Source organism: Mobula hypostoma, chromosome 6 (assembly GCF_963921235.1).
Source record: "Mobula hypostoma chromosome 6, sMobHyp1.1, whole genome shotgun sequence".
Lineage (NCBI taxonomy): Eukaryota > Metazoa > Chordata > Chondrichthyes > Myliobatiformes > Myliobatidae > Mobula > Mobula hypostoma.
In genome coordinates, this window is record NC_086102.1 from 170,107,849 (window position 1) to 170,128,141 (window position 20,293).

A 20,293-nucleotide genomic window follows, 5' to 3' on the forward strand; every position below is an offset into this window, starting at 1 on the left:
CAGAGGATTGCACACCAGGGTTCTGAAATAAATAGCTGAAGAGATTGTGGATGCATTAGTAATGATCTTTCAAGAATCACTAGGTTTTGGAATGGTTCCCGGGGACTGGAATATCACAAATGTCACTCCACTTTGAAGAAGGGAGGAAAGGAGAAGCAAAGAAATTACAGGCCAGTTAGCCTGATTTCAGTGGTTGGGAAGATGTTGGAGTCCATTACTAAGGGCGAGTTTTTGCGGTATTTGGGGGTCACATGATAAAATAGGCCAGAGTCAGTGTGGTTTCCTTACGGGGAGATCTTGCCTAACAAAACTGTTGGAATTGTTTGAGGAAATAACAGGTAGAATAGACAAAGGAGAGTCAGTGAATGTTGGTTACTTGGATTTTCAGAAAGCCTTTAACAAGGTGCCACACAAGAGGCTGCTTAACAAGATAACACCCCATGGTATTACAGGAAAGATGCTAAAATGGTTAGAAAATTGGCTGACTGGCAGGAGGCAAAGAGAGGGAATAAACTGAGCCTTTTCTTGTTAGCTGCATAAGACTCATAATGTTCTGTAGGGGTCAGTGTCGGGACTGCTTCTTTTCCTGCATATGTCAATAATTTGGATGACAGCATTGATGGCTTTGTGTCCAAGTTTGCAAATGATACGACGATAGGCAGGGGAGCAGGTAGTGCTGAGGAAGAATGGAGTCTGCAGAAGGACTTAGACAGATTGGGATAATGGCAAAGAAGTGGCAGGTAGAATATTGTGTAGGGAAGTTTATGGTCATGCACCCTGGTAGAAGGAATAAAGGCACAGACTATTTTCTGAACAGGGAGACAATTCAAAAATCAGAACTGCAAATGTACTTGGGGTCCTTGTGCAGGATTCCCTAAAGTCAACTGGCAGGTTGAGTCGGTGATAAAGAAGACAAATGAAATGTTAGCATTCATTCAACTTAAGAAATTCCCTGAAAGAGCTACATTCATTTCCCCTGATCTGCCCTTACAGTTGAATTGCTTTATATTAGCCTTTTAGTTTAGAATTGCAAATACCTGGAGCTCAATCCTCAGCAGTACAAATCATATATCTAAATACTCTGCAGCAACACAGAAATGTTCTTGACCAGAAAATATAGCAAAGTAATTATGCATTCTTATTTTCAATTCTAATCATTATGAAGTTATCACAGAATTGCAACCCGTGCCACATTCTAGTGAGGTCAGAAATAGGAGGATTGGACAGTTTAACATGTGGCTAATGAGATAGAAACATAGAAACGTAGAAAACCTACAGCACAATACAGGCCCTTCGGCCCACAAAGTTGTGCCAAACATGTCCCTACCTTAGAAATTACTAGATTTACCTATAGCCCTTTATTTTTCTAAGCTCCATGTACCTATCCAAAAGTCTCTTAAAAGACCCTATCGTATCCACCTCCAACCCCGTTGCCGGCAGCCCATTCCACACACTCACCACTCTCTGAGTAAAAAATTACCCCTGACATCACCTCTGTACCTACTCCCCAGCACTTTAAACCTGTGTCCTCTTGTGGCAACCATTTTAGCCCTGGGAAAAAGCCTTTGACTACCTACACGATCAATGCTTCTCATCATCTTACACACCTCTATCAGGTCACCTCTCATCCTCCGTCACTCCAAGGAGAAAAGGCCAAGTTCACTCAACCTGTTTTCATAAGACATGCTCCCCAATCCAGGCAACATCCTTGTAAATCTCTTCTGCACCCTTTCTATGGCTTCCACATCCTTCTTGTAGTCAGGCGACCAGAACTGAACACAGTACTCCAAGTGGGGTCTGACCAGGGTCCTATATAGCTGCAACATTACCTCTCGGCTCCTAAATTCAATTCCATGATTAATGAAGACCAATATTCCGTATACCTTCTTAACTACAGCGTCAAACTGCACAGCTGCTTTGAACGTCCTATGGACTCAGACCCCAAGATCCTTCTGATCCTTCACACTGCCAAGAGTCTTACCATTAATACTATATTCTGCCATCATTTTTGACCTACCAAAATGAACCACTTCACACTTATCTGGGTTGAACTCCATCTGCCACTTCTCAGCCCAGTTTTGCATCCTATTAATGTCCCGCTGTAACCTCTGACAGCCCTCCAGACTATCCACAACACCTCCAACCTTTGTGTCATCACCACAACACCTCCAACCTTTGTGTCAGATGGTGCAGGAGGGAGGGCTTCAGATTTTTGGATCATTTGGCTCTTCTACAGAGGCGAAACCTGTACAGAAGAGATGGTTTGCACCTGAACTGGATGGGGACTAATATCTTAGCGGGAGGGTTTGCTAGTGCTGCACTGGATGGGGTGGGGAGAGCTTTAAACTAGAGATGCAGAGGGATGGGTACCAGAGCACCACACCAGATAGTGGAGTGGTTGTGGAGAAAGATGTTGTTCAGCTGACATACAGTCAGGAATTGAAAGGTTGATCATGGTGGAACTAATGTTCTGAGTTGAGTATATTTCAATGTGAGGAGTATTGTACGAAAGGCAGATGAGCTCAAGGCATGGATCAGCGTGTAGAATGATGACATTGTAGCCATTAGTGAGACTTGGTCGCAGATAGGCAGGACAGGCAGCTCAGTGTTTTGGGGTTCTGTTTTAGGCATGATAGAGTAGAAGGGATTAAAAAGGAGAGGGGTGGCAGTATCAGCCAGGTTAAATGTCATGGCGGTGCAGACAGGAGAGCTCATCTAGGAGACTTTATGAGTTGAACTGATGAATAAGAAAAATTAATGGGATTATGTTATAGAGCACCCAACATACCACAGGATTTAGAGGTGCAAATTTGTGGAGAGATCACAGATTATTACAAGAAACATAAGGTTGTGATAGTAGATGATTTCAATTTTCCACATATTGACTGGGATTCCCAAACTGTAAAAGGGCTGGACGGGAAAGAGTTTGTCGCATCTGTTCAGAATAGTTTCCATAATTAGTACAGAGAAGACTCAATTAGAGAGAGTGTGATACTAGATATCCTAATAGAGAATGAGACAGGGAAGGTGACAGATGTTTGTGTAGAAGAATTTGCTTTCAGTGATCATAATGACATTAGTTTCAAGGTAATTATGGAAAAGGAAAGGTCTGATCCTCAGGTTGAGATTCTGAATTGGACAATGGCCAATTTTGATGGTATCAGAAAGAATCTGTTAAGTGTAGATTTGGACAGGCTGTTTTCTGGCAAAGGTCCCACATGGGAAGTTGGTCAAGAAGGTTCAGATGCTTGACATTCAAGATGAGGTAGTAGACTGGATTAGATATTGGCTTTGCAGGAGAAGCCATGGAGAGGTATAAGATGATTGCTTCCCTGACCAGAGGCCTGTGACTAGAGGAATGTCAGAAGGATCGGTGCCCATCACTGTTTGTCACCTATATCAGTGGTCTGGATAATAATGTGATAAAATGGATCAGCAAGTTTGCAGATGACACCAATAATGGGAGTGTAGTGGACAGCAAAGAGGACTATCAAAGCTTTCAGTGGGACGAGCTGGAAAGATTGGCTGAAAAATGACAGCTGGAAATTAGTGCAGACAAGTGTGAGGTGTTGCACTTTGCGAGGACAAACCAGGGTAGGTCTTACACGGTAGGGCACTGAGGAGCATGGAAGAACAGAGGGATCTGGGAATACAGATTCATAATTCTTTGAAAGTGGCACTACTGATAGGGTTATAAAGAAAACTTTTAGCACTTCATAAATCAATGTACTGAGTACAGGAGTTGAGATATTATGTTGAAGTTGTATGTTAGTGAGGCCTAATTTGGAGTACTGTGCCCCCCAATTTTGGTCACCTATGTGCAGAAAAGAAGTAAATAAGATTGAAAGAGTGCGGAGAAAATTTAGAAGGAAGTTGCTGGGACTTGTGGATGTGAGCTGTAGGGAAAGGTTGAATAGATTTGGACATCATTTCCTAGAAAGTAGAAGACTGAGGGGATATTTGATAGAAGTATACAAAATTATGAGTGGCATAGATAGGCTAAATGTAAGTAGGTTTTTTCCACTGAGGTTGGGTGACGCTAAGCGTGAAAGGTGAAATGTTTAAGGGGAAAGTCTTCACTCAGAGGGTGGTGAGTGTGGAACGAGTTGCCAGCCAAGTGGAGGATGTGGATTTGATTTCAACGTTCATGAGAAATTTGGATAGACCATAAGACCATAAGACAAAGGAGCAGAAGTCAGCCATTTGGCCCATCGAATCTGCTCCACCATTTTATCATGAGCTGATCCATCCTCCCATTTAGTCCCACTCCCCCGCCTTCTCACCATAACCTTTGATGCCCTGGCTACTCAGATACCTATCAATCTCTGCCTTATATACACCCAATGACTTGGCCTCTACTGCTGACGGTGGCAACAAATTCCATAGATTCACCACCCTCTGACTAAAAAAATTTCTACGCATTTCTGTTCTGAATGGGCGCCCTTCAATCCTTAAGTCATGCCCTCTCGTACTAGACTCCCCCATCAAGGGAAACAACTTTGCCATATCCACTCTGTCCATGCCTTTCAACATTCAAAATGTTTCTATGAGGTCTCCCCTCATTCTTCTAAACTCCAAGGAATACAGTCCAAGAGCGGACAAACGTTCCTCATATGTTAACCCTCTCATTCCCGGAATCATTCTAGTGAATCTTCTCTGTAATCTCTCCAACGCCAGCACATCCTTTCTTAAATAAGTAGACCAAAACTGCCCACAGTACTCCAAGTGAGGTCTCACCAGCGCCTTATAGAGCCTCAACATCACATCCCTGCTCCTATACTCTATTCCTCTAGAAATGAATGCCAACATTGCATTCACCTTCTTCACCACCGATTCAACCTGGAGGTTAACCTTAAGGGTATCCCGTACGAGGACTCCCAAGTCCCATTGCATCTCAGAACTTTGAATTTTTTCCCCATTTAAATAACTGTCTGCCCGTTTATTTCTTCTGCCAAAGTGCATAACCATACACTTTCCAACACTGTATTTCATTTACCACTTCTTTGCCCATTCTTCCAATCTATCCAAATCTCTCTGCAGACTCTCTGTTTCCTCAGCACTACCGGCCCCTCCACCTATCTTGGTATCATCAGCAAACTTAGCCACAAAACTGTCTATTCCATAATCCAAATCGTTGATGTACAATGTAAAAAGAAGCGGCTCCAACATGGACCCCCGTGGAACACCGCTGGTAACCGGCCAGCAAATGAGAATGGGATCCCTTTATTCCCACTCTCTGTTTCCTGCCAATCAGCCAACGCTCTATCCACGTATGTAACTTTCCCATAATTCCATGGGCTCTTATCTTGTTTAGCAGCCTCATGTGTGGCACCTTGTCAAAGGCCTTCTGAAAATCCAAATACACAACATCCACTGCATCTCCCTTCGCTAGCCTACTTGTAATTTCCTCAAAAAATTGCAATAGGTTTATAAGACAGGATTTTCCTTTAAGGAAGCCATGCTGAGTTCTGCCTACCTTGTCATATGCCTCCAGGTACTCCGTAACCTCATCCTTGACAATCGACTCCAACAACTTCCCAACCACCGATGTCAAGCTAACAGGTCTATAATTTCCTTTTTGCTTCTTTGCCCCCTTCTTAAATAGCAGAGTGACATTTGTAATCTTCCAGTCCTCTGGAACCATGCCAGAATCTATTGACTTTTGAAAGATCATCGCTAATGCCTCCGCAATCTCCACAGCTACTTCCTTCAGAACATGAGGGTGCATTCCATCTGGTCCAGGAGATTTATCTTCCTTTAGACTATTCAGCTTCCAGAGTACTTTCTCTGTCGTAATTGTGACTGCGCACACTTCTCTTCTCTGTCACCCTTGAGTGTCCGGTATACTGCTGATGCCTTCCTCGGTGAAGACTGATCTACCTACTTATCTAGGTACATAGATAAGAGGGGTATGGAGGGAAATGTGCCTGGTGCAGGTTGATGGGACGAGATAGATTCATGGTTTGGCATGGACTAGATGCCCTGTAGGGTCTCCTTCTGTGCTGTAGTGTTTATGACTTTATTGCTGAGCTTTCGAATATGAAAATTATTTGAGGAATTAATTCTGCTTACCAGTGTCATATGCAAGATTAAAGGTAAAAATATTTGATAATGGAATTGAACAACCATGACATTTTAATGTAGGGACACCAGACTGAGCTAATAGTTAGCACACATCACTAATGAGCTTTTCAATAAATAATAACCCCTCCTGGAAAATTCCAATTATGTCACAATTTATAGCATCATCAAAATGGAGCTTGCTAATGCATTCCTCAGATTCATGGACTAGTACTCCATAATTCTGAATTTTGTAAAAAAGATTAAGTAAACGTATAAAAAACAGACTAAAAGGCTTCTGAATGGTCATAAAACTCAACTACTGTATTTCATTAATATCTTTTAGGGAAAGAAATATATAGCCATCTCGGGTCTTGCCAAATGTGATTTACGAGTGTGAACTTCCCTATTCATTGAAATATAAACCTAGCAGGTCACTGTAACTTCATTATTTCCCTATTACTCAAGACTCTATAGTTATGAAAGAAGGTTCATTCAGACTTAGAACTACAAAACCAGATGACACAGAACTATAATGTCAACAAATACAAGTGGAATACACACAGAATGCCAGAGAAACTCAGCAGGTCAGGCAGCATCTATGGACAAGAATAAATAGTCAATGTTTTTGGGCCAATACCCTTCATCAGGATTGAGAAGGAAGGAAAAAGATGTCACAATAAAAAGGTGGGGGGAGGAGAAGGAGGAGAAACTGGAAGGTGATTGGTGAAGCCATTTGGGTGCGGGCGAGGTAGAAGCTGGGAAGTGACAGGTGGAAAAGGGAAAGGGTGGAGAGGGATGAGTTGATAGGACAGGAGAGTGAAGCACAAGAGAAAGGGAAGGAGGAGGGCGCACCAGGGGGAGGTGATAGGTAGGTGAGGAGAAGAGCTAAGGGGCCAGACTGGGGAATAAAAGAAGAGGGAAAGGGGAGGGAAAAGCAAGTGTAAGTTTATCTAATGTTGTTTGAAGAGAATTCTACAGTAAAAGTCAGAGTGTAACTTTAAATGTGAATGTAGAAGCAAATTCTTAACTCACTGTAAATAAAATAACTGTTTTGAATATAGTTACTGATTTAAAGGCATCTGAGAATTGTAAGGTTCAGTTCAGGAGAAAAGTACCTCACAATGATCAAAAAGGGTACAGACTAAATATTCACTCAAGTCAGAGAGAAAATGAAAAGAAATGAAAAATTTGTATTTCAATAGAAAATTTGAAATAATACTTATTATTACAACCTACTCTACAATCCAAAAGCTTGGTGTTGTGTTAAAGCATGTAAATCATAACATTTGCAGTTATATACATTTGGATCTGGACCTGAATGACGTTCCCTTCAGCTACTCCTTTGGGACCAGCCTTATTAACTTCAAATGGTAAATCTCCCTCAGTCATGCATTTTCAGAGGTGCCATCTATTTGATGAGGTGTTAAAAAATGCCTTGATGAAATGTTTAATGAGGTTTAAATAATCCTGAAATAAGGCACATTGAAATTCCAGTTTAGATTATGTGGCAAAGATTAGGAGTTGAACTATCATTTTTAAGAACTAAAGGCCTAATAAGTAAAAAGATGTTAATGAGATAATCAAAGTCACACAGGAGAACTTTGCCAATATTGTAATCACACAATTATGAGAGATATGCATTTGCAAGATCTGAAATTTCATGGGAATCTATATCACTTTTCCTTGGTTTATGCTAATCCACACAAAAAAGAAAAAAAATGTTTGGTCATAAAAATGAAATTTAACCCTCTGACCTTTTACATCTATATTATGTAAAAAGCTTTGCTTTCAGTTCCAAAAACATCACCCAAGGGAAAATGACAAGCAAAAGAATTTTGAATGTATTAGAAAATACATCATTTCTCATTGAAAGATTTAATTGTTTTGTTTTCTGTTTTGCTTAATGGATCAATAATCCTCTCTGTTCTTCTTAAATCACAAATCTCTTGTGATGTTAAGATAAAGAAACTTAACCAGCTGATTATCACTAGAACTGATAAAACAAATATGGTGCCAAAATATTACACAAAAATGCAATGAAGAAGTATGACTAAGTGTTCACTGAGTTTATTCAGGGATATTATTCTGATATATATGAGTTAATTTTCAAGATATGTTGTTCTATAAGGGTACATAGAGAGTATCATGCTACTGGTGAAGTGAAAGATTATGTCCCTTTATAGCTATAAGATGCCAAGGTTCTGAATTATTGAATTGAATTTTAGAATCAGATGCACATTTGATCAGATAGTTTTTCATTCTGTTTAACTGTTAAGGATAGAAAATCTAATTATTTTATAAGGACATGTTAAGGGCACATTTGGAGTGAATTTTCAATGGGATTCTCCAACTAATTGTGAGAACAAGAGCAAAATACTCATAGAAACATTACAAAATGCCATTAATGCAGTGTTTCCATAACTATTCCAAGTATAAGTATAAAGTATTCAGGCAAAATTTAGGAGAAGTCCCACAGAAATTCAACACTCCATCAATTCTAGTGTTTTCAGAATCTTTTTCAACAAATTTTATAAATTGTATAATGATTAATATATTTGACACAGGGTCAGAAACCTCAAGAATTAAGCTTTCCTTTTGTAAAAATCTCTTCCAGAGGTTTATGTTAATGTGTCTGTAATTAAGTGTGATATAGAAAGAATAATGCCAAAAAAGAAAAACTGTTCTATGATTTTGACACTTCATAGTGCACAGAATCGGAACAAATTAGAGGAACAAGTTATGAGAAAATGACATTATAATCAGTTTTATTTGTTTTGACTTATTATTGCAATGTGGTACTGCAATGCTTCAGCACACAAGGTTACACAGCATAGTATTCTTATGATCTATCACAGTGTTATACATCTGAACCTGATTGAATTCTAGGAAGTCACGCAAATTAAACACATGTGATTCTGTTGAGTCCTTTGCTGCCATACCAGGCCTAATAAGGAAATTATGTGAAAGAGGGAAGGGAAGGAGTAGCTGAATTATACATTAAACCGATTGAATGAAATCTTACCTTTTCTGCATCTTGCTCAAAGAGCCGAAGTTGAAAGCATTGATCTAACTTCAGTTTTCTGACATGCCACATCTGATGTAGGTGTTGTCTAGTTGAGTGTAGCTTATCCAAAAGACTGGTGATCTTTGGCACAACACTTTGAAAGTCTGCACTGCCAGATATACAATTTTTTCCAGAAAAGCCATCACTGCACCTTATACATTGCAGCAACCTTTGCCCCTCATGGTCCAGTTCCTCCACAGGGGCTTTGATGACCTTCTTCTTCAGTTGTGTATGCTCATCAATTAACTTTCGTGAACCTTCAACATCCAGGGGGAATTCCTTCCGAGCCAACATCTCCTGCAGGTCTTCTAATCTGGACAACAGATGCACAGCACTGCTGATGAACTCTTCCAGGGCCAATCGAAGCTCAATCCATTCATCATGATTATAATCCAGTGTGCCATCGAACTCTTCCGTCAGTTGGGAAGGATCTACTAATTTAGAAAGTCCTTCCACAGATACCATACTTGTCTGAAATACAACATTTCAATGCAACATGATAAACATCAGGAATGATGTTGAAAACACTGCACAATTGCCCGCCACCCTCCCCCCCACCTGAATAAAATGTTCTCCGGAATGATATGGAACAAACACAGTTCTTATACAGCTTATGTAATCCATTTTAGATAAAACCACCACATAATTACAGAGTATTTGGCCTGATGTTCATAAAAGCACGCCATATGTTGTAATATGATCAAACCTCAATCTCCAGCTAGGCTCACGTTCAGCTGGGCATATCTCTAGAGAGGGGCTTTTTTGTTTGAGGTAACCTGCACATCACCACACAGTTCTCAGAACTGTAGCAATTTTTATAAATTGCTGGAGGCTGTGAGTCAAATCCACAGAGCTCCCAGGTGAGTACTTATCGAATGGTGTTTGTGTTTTCCTGCATGCTTAGACCATGTGGCAGGTTTGTCTACATTAGAACAAGGGACATACATATTTTTATTTAGTGTGCATCTGCATACTTAAACTAGAATCTCGTAAAATGCTCTGGAAATATGGCCCAAATTTTTAAAATTCCTGGCCATTTAAAATCCCACTAACTTACTTTATTCAGAAGCAAGTAAGAGCATGGTTCTAATTCAGGAAAACCAAATAAAAATTGATGTTGGGTCTCTCTCACAGTTAGTGTTTCATTTAAACCATGTACAGTTATTGGAGTCCCTTTAAATGCACTCAGGTCTTTCTGTCTAAAATTCTCTTTCCCTTTATAAGGTCAGATATGATCTGATCCTACTTAGACTTTAACCAGGGATTTCTAGTATTAACATAAATTTATCGGTAAATTTATGCTTCTAGTTCGGTATTGTATTTGAGTCATAGAAAAGTACACTAAAAGCAAGCCCCTTTGGCCCATCTAGTCTGTGCAGAACCATTTAAACTACCTCATCCCATTGACCTGCACCTGGACCAGTGCCCTCCATAACCCCTCCCATCCACATACCTATCCAAACTGCTCTTAAGCGTTGAGATCAAAATTGCATCCATCACTTGCACTGTCAGTTCGTTCCACACTCTCACCACCCTCTGAATAAAAAAGTTTTTCCTCTTGTTCACCTTTCAGTGTTTACCCATGACCTCAACCAACCGCAGTGGAAACCTCAGTTTCTTTTTATCTGGTACATTGTTTAAACGTTGTAAAGATCCCATTCCTACTACTGTATTTCTAAATGCCTTTCAGATTTTATTTTGAAGCCCATTTTCGCCCCTGTCCTGCCTTAGTGGTTTAATTATTCTCTAGTTTTCATTGCAGTCATCTTTTTACAATGCTAACTGCAAAAATAAACTGTAACACAAGAAACCACGAATAATAAACTGCTTTGTCATACAATTATTGAGGGATCTAATGTTGAATATAATGCTTACCTCAAATATAAATTTTGAGCTTCCAAAGTTGGTCTTTTGCTTCTGCCAAAAGTTGTCTGGCTTGATAATTAGTGCAACATGGATATCAGCAGGGAAAGACTCTTGGAGAGTTTTAAGTAAAGGCTTGATCAGATCCCACTTGGAACCCCGCATATCGATGATAACAGTGAATCCTCTCTTACACACATCTTCACTGTTGGAATATGAAAAAGGTGTTACTGAAATGAATACATAGTTAGGTATTCACCTGATTTCAAGTACATGAATTATCCCAATTTTAAACTTGTATCTACAAGTGACATAAGTTACATGTTTTGACAGCATAACTACAATATAAACAGAATAATGCATGCTTATAGGCTGCCTCAGCAAAGTCTCAACTAAGTTTCTGCAGTCGAATAAGAGTACGAGTTTTAATGGTGAAAGGAGTGGTGTGGGTTGGTGTTGAGGAGGGTATGGTGGGATGGAGAGATTGTGGGACAGGGAGCTTTTCAGGTTCAGAGAATGTAAAGGAATGTGATCGTGATAAGAGATATCACAAGTCTATCTATGATTCCACAAGCATGAATCAATAAGAATGTGTTCCTTTTTCAGTCCCACTGTTAAGGATAGCTAATCATCTCCTCAGATTTGTACAGGAACTTTGAACAGGAGGAGAAATATTATGGTACAGTTTGCTGTGACTCATGTGGAAATAAGCAACGGAGGTAAGATTAAGGAAGAGATTGTTCCGAAGGAGTATAATCATCTAGTCCAAATTGTGCAGCAGAAATGCAAAGGTAATAATCTCTGAACTGCTCTCTCAGCTATGTGAAATTGTGACTGATGAGTGGGAAGGGATCATGGGAATTAAGGCCCCGTGAGCTAGAAGGAAGCACAGGGAATGTAGCTTCAATGAGTGTGAATGGAATCAGAATTAGGTTTAATATTACTGGCATATGCCATGAAATTTGTTGTTTTGCGGCAGCAGTACATTGCAATAGATAATAATAAAAACAATAAAAATTAAATTAAGTAAGCAGTGCTAAAAGGGAGGGAAAATACTGAGGCAGTCGTTCATGGGTTCTTTGTACATTTACAAATCTGATTGCAGAGGGGAAGAAGCTGATCCTGAAACGTTGAGTGTGTGTCGTCAGGCTCCTGTACCTCCTCCTTGATGGTAGCAATGTTGTGGATGATGAGGCGCTTGTAAGTTGTCATTCTGAGGCATTTTGAAGGTGCCCTTGATGCTGGGGAGACTAGTGGCCATGATGGAGCTGGTGGAGTTCTCAACTTTCTGCAGCTTTTTCCAATCCTGTGCAGTGGCCCCTCCAACTAGTTAGAAAGCTCTCCATGGTACAACTATAGAAACTTGCAAGTGCAACTTCCAAGTCTCCTCAAACTCTAAATGAAATATAACCACTGTCATGCCTTCTTTGTAATTGCAAGAATATGTTGGGCCCGGGACAGATCCTCGGAGATATTGACATCCTGGAATTTGAAACTGCTCACCCTTTCCATTTCTGATCCCTTGATGAGGACTGGTGTGTGTTCCTATATGGAGCATTGAAACTGTAGTCCCAGTGAATGGGAAGGGAGTGTGTAAAACATTACCTGGTCAACCAGATGCAATACAGTTGGAATTTATGAAATATTGGATACAGATTACCAGAATTTTAATATAAGTATAATTTATCAATTATAAAAGCAGCCCAATCAGAGAATTACACAGAACTTAAATAAGTTTTCAGTAGCTAAAACAGATTTTAAAGAATTTGATTATTAGGCCATTAGTTAGTGAATGATATTGAGTTTGTTTCCTGTACTTTATTGGTTTGTTATGTGTACTGCAACATCAGACTACTGATGAACTGAACAAAAGTGCACGCTGCACTCGACAGTGAATCTCTAGATGCAAAGAACACCTAATGACAGGGTTGCAGGAATGATATTTGCTTGGGATTATTATTATAATCAGAGAGAATGTACCACTCAAAGAATAAAGTTCAATAGTAGTATAAACAGAACATGCTGGAAATAGCAGTGCATAGAGAAACAGCAGTGATGCTTCAGGTCCATGATCTTCCTTTGGAACTGAAGATTTCAGATTTCCAGAAGCTTGCATGAACTCTCACTGGTTCTTCAGTCTGTTTTGGAGCAGCTAAACAACTTTGAAATGTTTGTCAGGCTATTGTTTATCAATTACGGCTCAGTATTCAACGCCATCATCCCCATCAAGCTTCAAAAGTTAGGCTGAAGAATCTCTCTCTGCAATTCGATCCCCGACTTCCTTATCGGGACACCACAGTTAGTGGGCATCAGTAATAACACCACCACCATCGATCAACACAAGTGTGTCACACACACACAGGCATCAGTAATAACATCCCACCGTCACCATCGATCAACACAAGTGTGTTACACACACACAGGCATCAGTAATAACATCCCACCGTCACCATCGATCAACACAAGTGTGTCACACACACACGGGCATCAGTAATAACATCCCACCGTCACCATCGATCAACACAAGTGTGTCACACACACACAGGCATCAGTAATAACATCCCACCGTCACCATCGATCAACACAAGTGTGTCACACACACACGGGCATCAGTAATAACATCCCACCGTCACCATCGATCAACACAAGTGTGTCACACACACACGGGCATCAGTAATAACATCCCACCGTCACCATCGATCAGCACAAGTGTGTCACATGCACACAGGCATCAGTAATAACATCCCACCGTCACCATCGATCAACACAAGTGTGTCACACACACACGGGCATCAGTAATAACATCCCATCGTCACCATCGATCAGCACAAGTGTGTCACATGCACACAGGCATCAGTAATAACATCCCACCGTCACCATCGATCGACACAAGTGTGTCACACACACACAGGCATCAGTAATAACATCCCACCGTCACCATCGATCAACACAAGTGTGTCACACACACACAGGCATCAGTAATAACATCCCATCGTCACCATCGATCAACACAAGTGTGTCACACACACACAGGCATCAGTAATAACATCCCACCGTCACCATCGATCGACACAAGTGTGTCACACACACACAGGCATCAGTAGTAACATCCCACCGTCACCATCGATCAACACAAGTGTGTTACACACACAGGCATCAGTAATAACATCCCACCATCACCATCGATCAACACAAGTGTGTTACACACACAGGCGTCAGTAATAACATCCCACCGTCACCATCGATCAACACAAGTGCACCTCAAGGATATGTGTAGCGCACTGTACACCCATGACCGTATGGCTATGTACTGCTCCACGGCCACCTCTAAATTCAGCGATGGCAACACTGTTGTTGGTAGAATCTGAGATAACAATGAGCAGTGTGTAGGAGTTAGAGAGATTGGTTAGTTGATCGGTGTCACAACAAACCTTGCACTCAATATCAGCAAGACCAAGGAACTGAGTGGGCTTCAGGAAGGCGAGGTTTAGAGAACACACACCAGTCTCATTGAGGGGTCAGAAGCAATGTTCCCTATGAGGTGTAACACATCTTTTGCTGCTGGTGCACAAAGGAATTTAAACTGACACAAAAGGTTATCACCCTCTACCTTGTTGGCATGTTAAGTATATTTCACAATTGTCCACAATCACATTTCCTTTTCTGGTTTCTGATGTAGACAGTGTTGATAACGTGAAGTTTGCGATGATATGTCTGCAGATTTTAGGACTGGCTTATGTTTTTATTGAAGAAATTACTGATTCACTATGTCAAATTCCAAAGAAGCAAAGGCACGAAGCACAAAAAAACTGCTAGTTCATCTAAAGCAGAATGGCTTAATGCTACACTAAGAGCTCATGAGGTCAAGAACGTGCAGCTACGAGAAATATTTATGTACAATACAGAAACTGATGTTACCTGTGTGTATTGTTGCAATGCAAGAGTTGCTGGCGAATTTGCAAGTGGGAAGAAGTGGAGTGATATGTGGAAACTTAACTTTTTAAAGCATCATTTAGTAAGCAAAGCACATATGGATGGTGTGCAAAAAGTCCAGCAAGAAAATCCTTCATTACCTGGTACAGGCCTGCTACCTATGTTTTGTGAGAATGCATATGAACGAGAGCAAAAGCAATTAAACCCAGTGGAGATCAAAGTTCTCATTGACAGTGTTATGCTAGCTGTTAAAATTCAATGTGTACATGTTGTTGTCACTGGGCAAAAAAACTGCACAGCACAAGATTTTTGCGCACATTGGACATCACAAATTAGAGGGAACATTGGTCAGCAGTGTACAAGTTGCCGGGCATCAACATCTCAGAAGACCTATCCTGGACTCAACACATTGGTGCAGCCATGAAGAAGGTATGCTAGTGGCTCAACTTTGTTAGGAGTTTGAGGAGATTTGGCACGCCATTCAGGATTCTACTTTCTATAGATGTATGGTAGAGAGCATTCTCACTGGTTGTATAGCCTGATTAGGAGGCTTCAATGCATAGGAATGCTAGAGCCTGCAGAGATATTAGACCCAGCCATTTCCATCAGGGGAATAATCTTCCCCACCATTGAAGTGATTGAAGTGATTGTCGTGAAATTTGTTGTTTTTGCAATACATAATAATAAAAACTGTGAATTACAGTAAAGATATATATATATATATAAAATAGTTAAATTAAATAAGCAATGAGGTAGCATTCATGGGTTTGATATCCATTCAGAAATCTGATAGCAGAGGGGAAGAAACTGTTTCTGAATCATTAAATCAAAGAGTCGCAAGTCTTTAAACAAAGCTCTGATTTCTTCAATATGCATAATACACTGGCTTATATAATTTTTGTGCATAGTGACTGCTTGTCAGTTATTAAAAAAGGCAAGCGACTAGGATTACTGCAAGGAATAATATTGCAGAGAACGGCAAATCAAAGCTATCTCCTGACAGCTGATCTACTTAAGTATTAATATCAAGAAAGCCTTTCTTCCTCAACGTTAATTTGACAGCATGAAATAATAATGAGTACTTACATATAATTTATTTTTAAATTTTGGTTTTGTTCAGAAATTTGTGCGTGATTTTGTGAGGTTACATAAAACTGGACCTTAATTACATTTAACAATACAGTGAATCTCTGAGCTTCAGCCTTCCTGATATTGGCTTGATGGTTAACAACGTACACATCAAACTTCAAATGAAACACAATATTTTCCATACTTCCAGAATAACATAAAAGTTAGTTAATACAACTGTTCATTGTCAGTCTTAATATTCTCCTATGAGGCACCACAATGTTAACTTTATCTTACAACTTCAGCAAACCAATCACAGAAAAATTGAAGGCCGAGGAGAACAATTGTATTTAATGTGAGCTATTAAATAATAGCTCATGTTGCTTTGGTAAGGATCATGTTTCTTCTGCCAAGATGATGAATTATCTCTCATTTTTGATCAATGATGTTCCCCTTGACCATGTCACTGAATTCTCTCACACTATGAACCACTACTTGGAATGTACATTAGATAACATGTTTTTTTTTATTAAAGTGTATGTCGCTTGCATATACCATTAACCTGACTTGATCTTTTTAAAAATATTTTTGTGGGATATTGGTCTCACTGGCATGGCCCTCTCTAAGTGTCCTTGAGAAAGTGCTAGTGAACTGCTATCTTTAATTCATTTCATCTATCTCTGTACAGCAGTGCAACAATGCTATTCAGTCAAGAGCTTCACGAATCTGCCTCAGTGATGGTGAAGTTTTGGAAATGTGGCTCCCAGTCGTAGTAGTAGTAGTCATACTTTATTGATTCCGGGGGAAATTGGTTTTCGTTACAGTTGCACCATAAATAATAAATGGTAATAGAACCATAAATAGTTAAATAGTAATATGTAAATTATGCCAAGAAACTATGAAATAAGTCCAGGACCAGCCTATTGGCTCAGGATGTCTGACCCTCCAAGGGAGGAGTTGTAAAGTTTGATGGCCTCAGGCAGGAATGACTTCCTATGATGCTCTGTGCTACATCTCAGTGGAGTGAGTCTCTGGCTGAATGTATTCCTGTGCTCACCCAGTACATTATGTAGTGGATGGGAGACATTGACCAAGATGACACGCAACTTAGACAGCATCCTCTTTTCAGACACCACCGTGAGAGAGTCCAGTTCCATCCCTACAACATCACTGGCCTTACGAATGAGTTTGTTGATTCTGTTGGTGTCTGCTGCCCCAGCACACAACAGCAAACATGATAGCACTGGCCACCACAGACTCGTAGAACATCCTCAGCATCGTCTGGCAGATGTTAAAGAACCTCAGTCTCCTCAGGAAATAGAGACGGCTCTGACCCTTCTTGTAGACAGCCTCAGTGTTTTTAGACCAGTCCAGTTTATTGTCAATTCGTATCCCCAGGTATTTGTATTCCTCCACCATGTCCACACTGACCCCCTGGATGGAAAGAGGGGTCACCGGTACCTTAGCTCTCCTCAGGTCTACCACCAGCTCCTTCGTCTTTTTCACATTAAGCTGCAAATAATTCTGCTCACACCATGTGACAAAGTTTCCTACCATAGACCTGTACTCAACCTCATCTCCCTTGCTGATGCATCCAACTATGGCAGAGTCATCCGAAAACTTCTGAAGATGACAAGACTCTGTGCAGTAGTTGAAGTCCGAGGTGTAAATGGTGAAGAGAAAGGGAGACAAGACAGTCCCCTGTGGAGCCCCAGTGCTGCTGATCACTCTGTTGGACACACAGTGTTGCAAGCACATGTACTGTGGTCTGCCAGTCAGGTAATCAAGAATCCATGATACCAGAGAAGCATCCACCTGCATTGCTGTCAGCTTCTCCCCCAGCAGAGCAGGGCGGATGGTGTTGAACACACTGGAGAAGTCAAAAAACATGACCCTCACAGTGCTCGCTGGCTTGTCCAGGTGGGTGTAGACACGGTTCAGCAGGTAGACGATGGCATCCTCAACTCCTAGTCGGGGCTGGTAGGCGAACTGGAGGGGATCTAAGTGTGGCCTGATGATAGGCTGGAGCAGCTCCAGAACAAGTCTCTCCAGGGTCTTCATGATATGGGAGGTCAATGCCACCGGTCTGTAGTCATTGAGCCACATTAATATATGTTTTAGAGAGGAAGTTTCAGGTGATGATTGCCAAGAAGATGCCTTTTTCCTAATGGTGGCAGTTGTGTGTTTTGGGTGGTGCTCTGCCTTCATGAAAAAGCTGAATGCATTTATGCAGAGTCAATATGCAGCTACCAGAGAACATTAGTAGTTGAGGGAATGAGTGCTTAAAATGAAAGACATGGAAAATGCCTGCAAATGAATGCTGATTGTGGGGGATTTCATAGTAACTTTGTCATTGAATATCAAAGTCATGTGTGGTATAGTTAGACTTTCTCTTACTGGAAATGATCAGTATCTGGCACTCGTGTTGTCTAAATGTTTGTTACTTGTCAATTATTCTGCTGCATGTTTTCTTCCTAGGGGTAGTAACTAGAAACACTACAGTAAATACTTCCCCTTCCAGCACAATGAAGAGCAGCTGGACCATGGAAATTGCCTTGAAGAAACTTAGTGGTGGTGTCTTGAAATGAGATGATTGTCCTTCGTCAACCTTAACTGTTTTCCTTTATCCTTGCTATGATTCTGGCCCAGTGCTGCAATTTCCCTTTGATACCCATTAATATTCAATTCACTACATTTCCTTAATCAATGCTTGGTCAAATGCTTCCTTGAAGATTTTGGTAGTTACTCTCACATCACCTCTGGAACTTTGGACTAGGCTATAAAGCTGAGTGATCTGGCAAAAGTCAAACTCAGCATTACCATTCATGACAGCAGAACGTTGATCTGATCACTTGGTTGTTTATAGCTTTCCAAATTTTGTAGTCCAAGTTAGTGAGTAAATGTCTCTTGACTGCACTATATGATGACAACTTCCATCACCTGATGTGAATTGAACTGGCTCTAGACTGCTTTCTAAGATGGTGGAGATCTCAGAAGAAGGCTGAAATGCACTTTATGCAGTCCTAGGTAGGTCTGTAGTCTAGTGTAGTTTTTTGTATTGTTTTACGTAGTTCAGTGTAGTTTTTGTATTGTTTCATGTAGCACCATGGTCCTGAAAAACGTTGTCTCGTTTTTACTGTGTACTGTACCAGCAGTTATGGTTGAAATGACAATAAAAAGTGCTTGACTTGACTTGAAGTTAATTAACACTCTATGCTTCTAACTGAATTTGGATACAAATGCTTCATTCTTGGCTTTGCAGTCATGTTCAGGTCAGTCACAAGCCCAAAACATTAACTGTTTTCCTTCCTATAGGAGCTTATTGACCTGCTGAGATTTTCTAATATTTTCTGCTTTTGTCCTGTTTTTGATGATCAATTCCCCCCCTCCACCATTTACTGATTAACCTGCTTCAATGGAATACATACAGCATGTGCCTTAAGAATAGGTACTAGGTAAAGTATTAGAGAGCTGAAGTAGTTAACTGTAGTTCCATAAAGATACCTCAAATTAGATATAATGAAATTCAGTGGAGGTTAAAATTGCAAAACTTCCCTCATAATATTTTCACAATTAAAATTCAAAACTGGACCAATTAGATATGATAAATCTGGCTGTTGGGGTAGAATGGTTAACTAACTTCCTTTCCATCTTAGAAAAGGACTTAGCTTCTTAAATTCTTTGCTAGTGACTAAGATTGGAAATGTGCTTCATAAGGTACAAGCAAACGTAAGCTTATTGTACAACTTCAATAAAAGTCATTGAAAATGCAGGTTTATCTTCCTTAATGGGCAAGACTGTCAGAGGGGCAGGTAGAATATTTGTTGCAGTGACTGTCATTTTTTTCACACAAAATTCTTTATTGTTAGATAAATTCTATTTACAAATCTCTGTTCTGAAGGATTCTTATTTTGATCTACATATTTTAAAATTGAAACAAGGAAAAAGATTAAACAGAAACAATATGAAACAAACTGATTGGCAATAGATAATTATGCAACATCTTTTATCATACAGGTGTGACTATTTGAGCACAGCTGCTATTCTGTACAATAATTGTCCCATAAATTTAGCATGACATCTTCTGAAAGCAATTAGTGCCAGCAAACAACACTACCAAGGTCAACATCCTCAAGATGGGTCATAGAGCAACTCCTTTCATATCTTTTACATCTTCTTTTTATTTCAGATGTGCTTCTTTCACTGTTGGAGCCTGTTACCGACATTCTGGTGTTGTGTTCTTGGGTCGATCGGGTGATCTGGCGCCTTGCTGTCTCCGAGAGAGTACCACGAGGCTGCGAG

The 20,293-nt window shown here is 40.3% G+C and overlaps 1 protein-coding gene across 4 annotated transcripts in view; it reads right to left on the reverse strand.

The window, feature by feature from the left end:
- kalrna (kalirin RhoGEF kinase a) overlaps positions 1 to 20,293 on the reverse strand; it is a 747,932-nt gene that overhangs the window by 440,765 nt on the left and 286,874 nt on the right. For all 4 annotated transcript variants that reach the window (XM_063052247.1, XM_063052242.1, XM_063052243.1 and 1 more), the window contains exons 4-5: positions 11,003 to 11,195; positions 9,086 to 9,598 (exon numbers count right to left, since the gene is read on the reverse strand). In XM_063052247.1, coding sequence (XP_062908317.1) covers positions 9,086 to 9,598; positions 11,003 to 11,195 — 706 coding nt within the window. The remainder of the gene's footprint in view (positions 1 to 9,085; positions 9,599 to 11,002; positions 11,196 to 20,293) is intronic.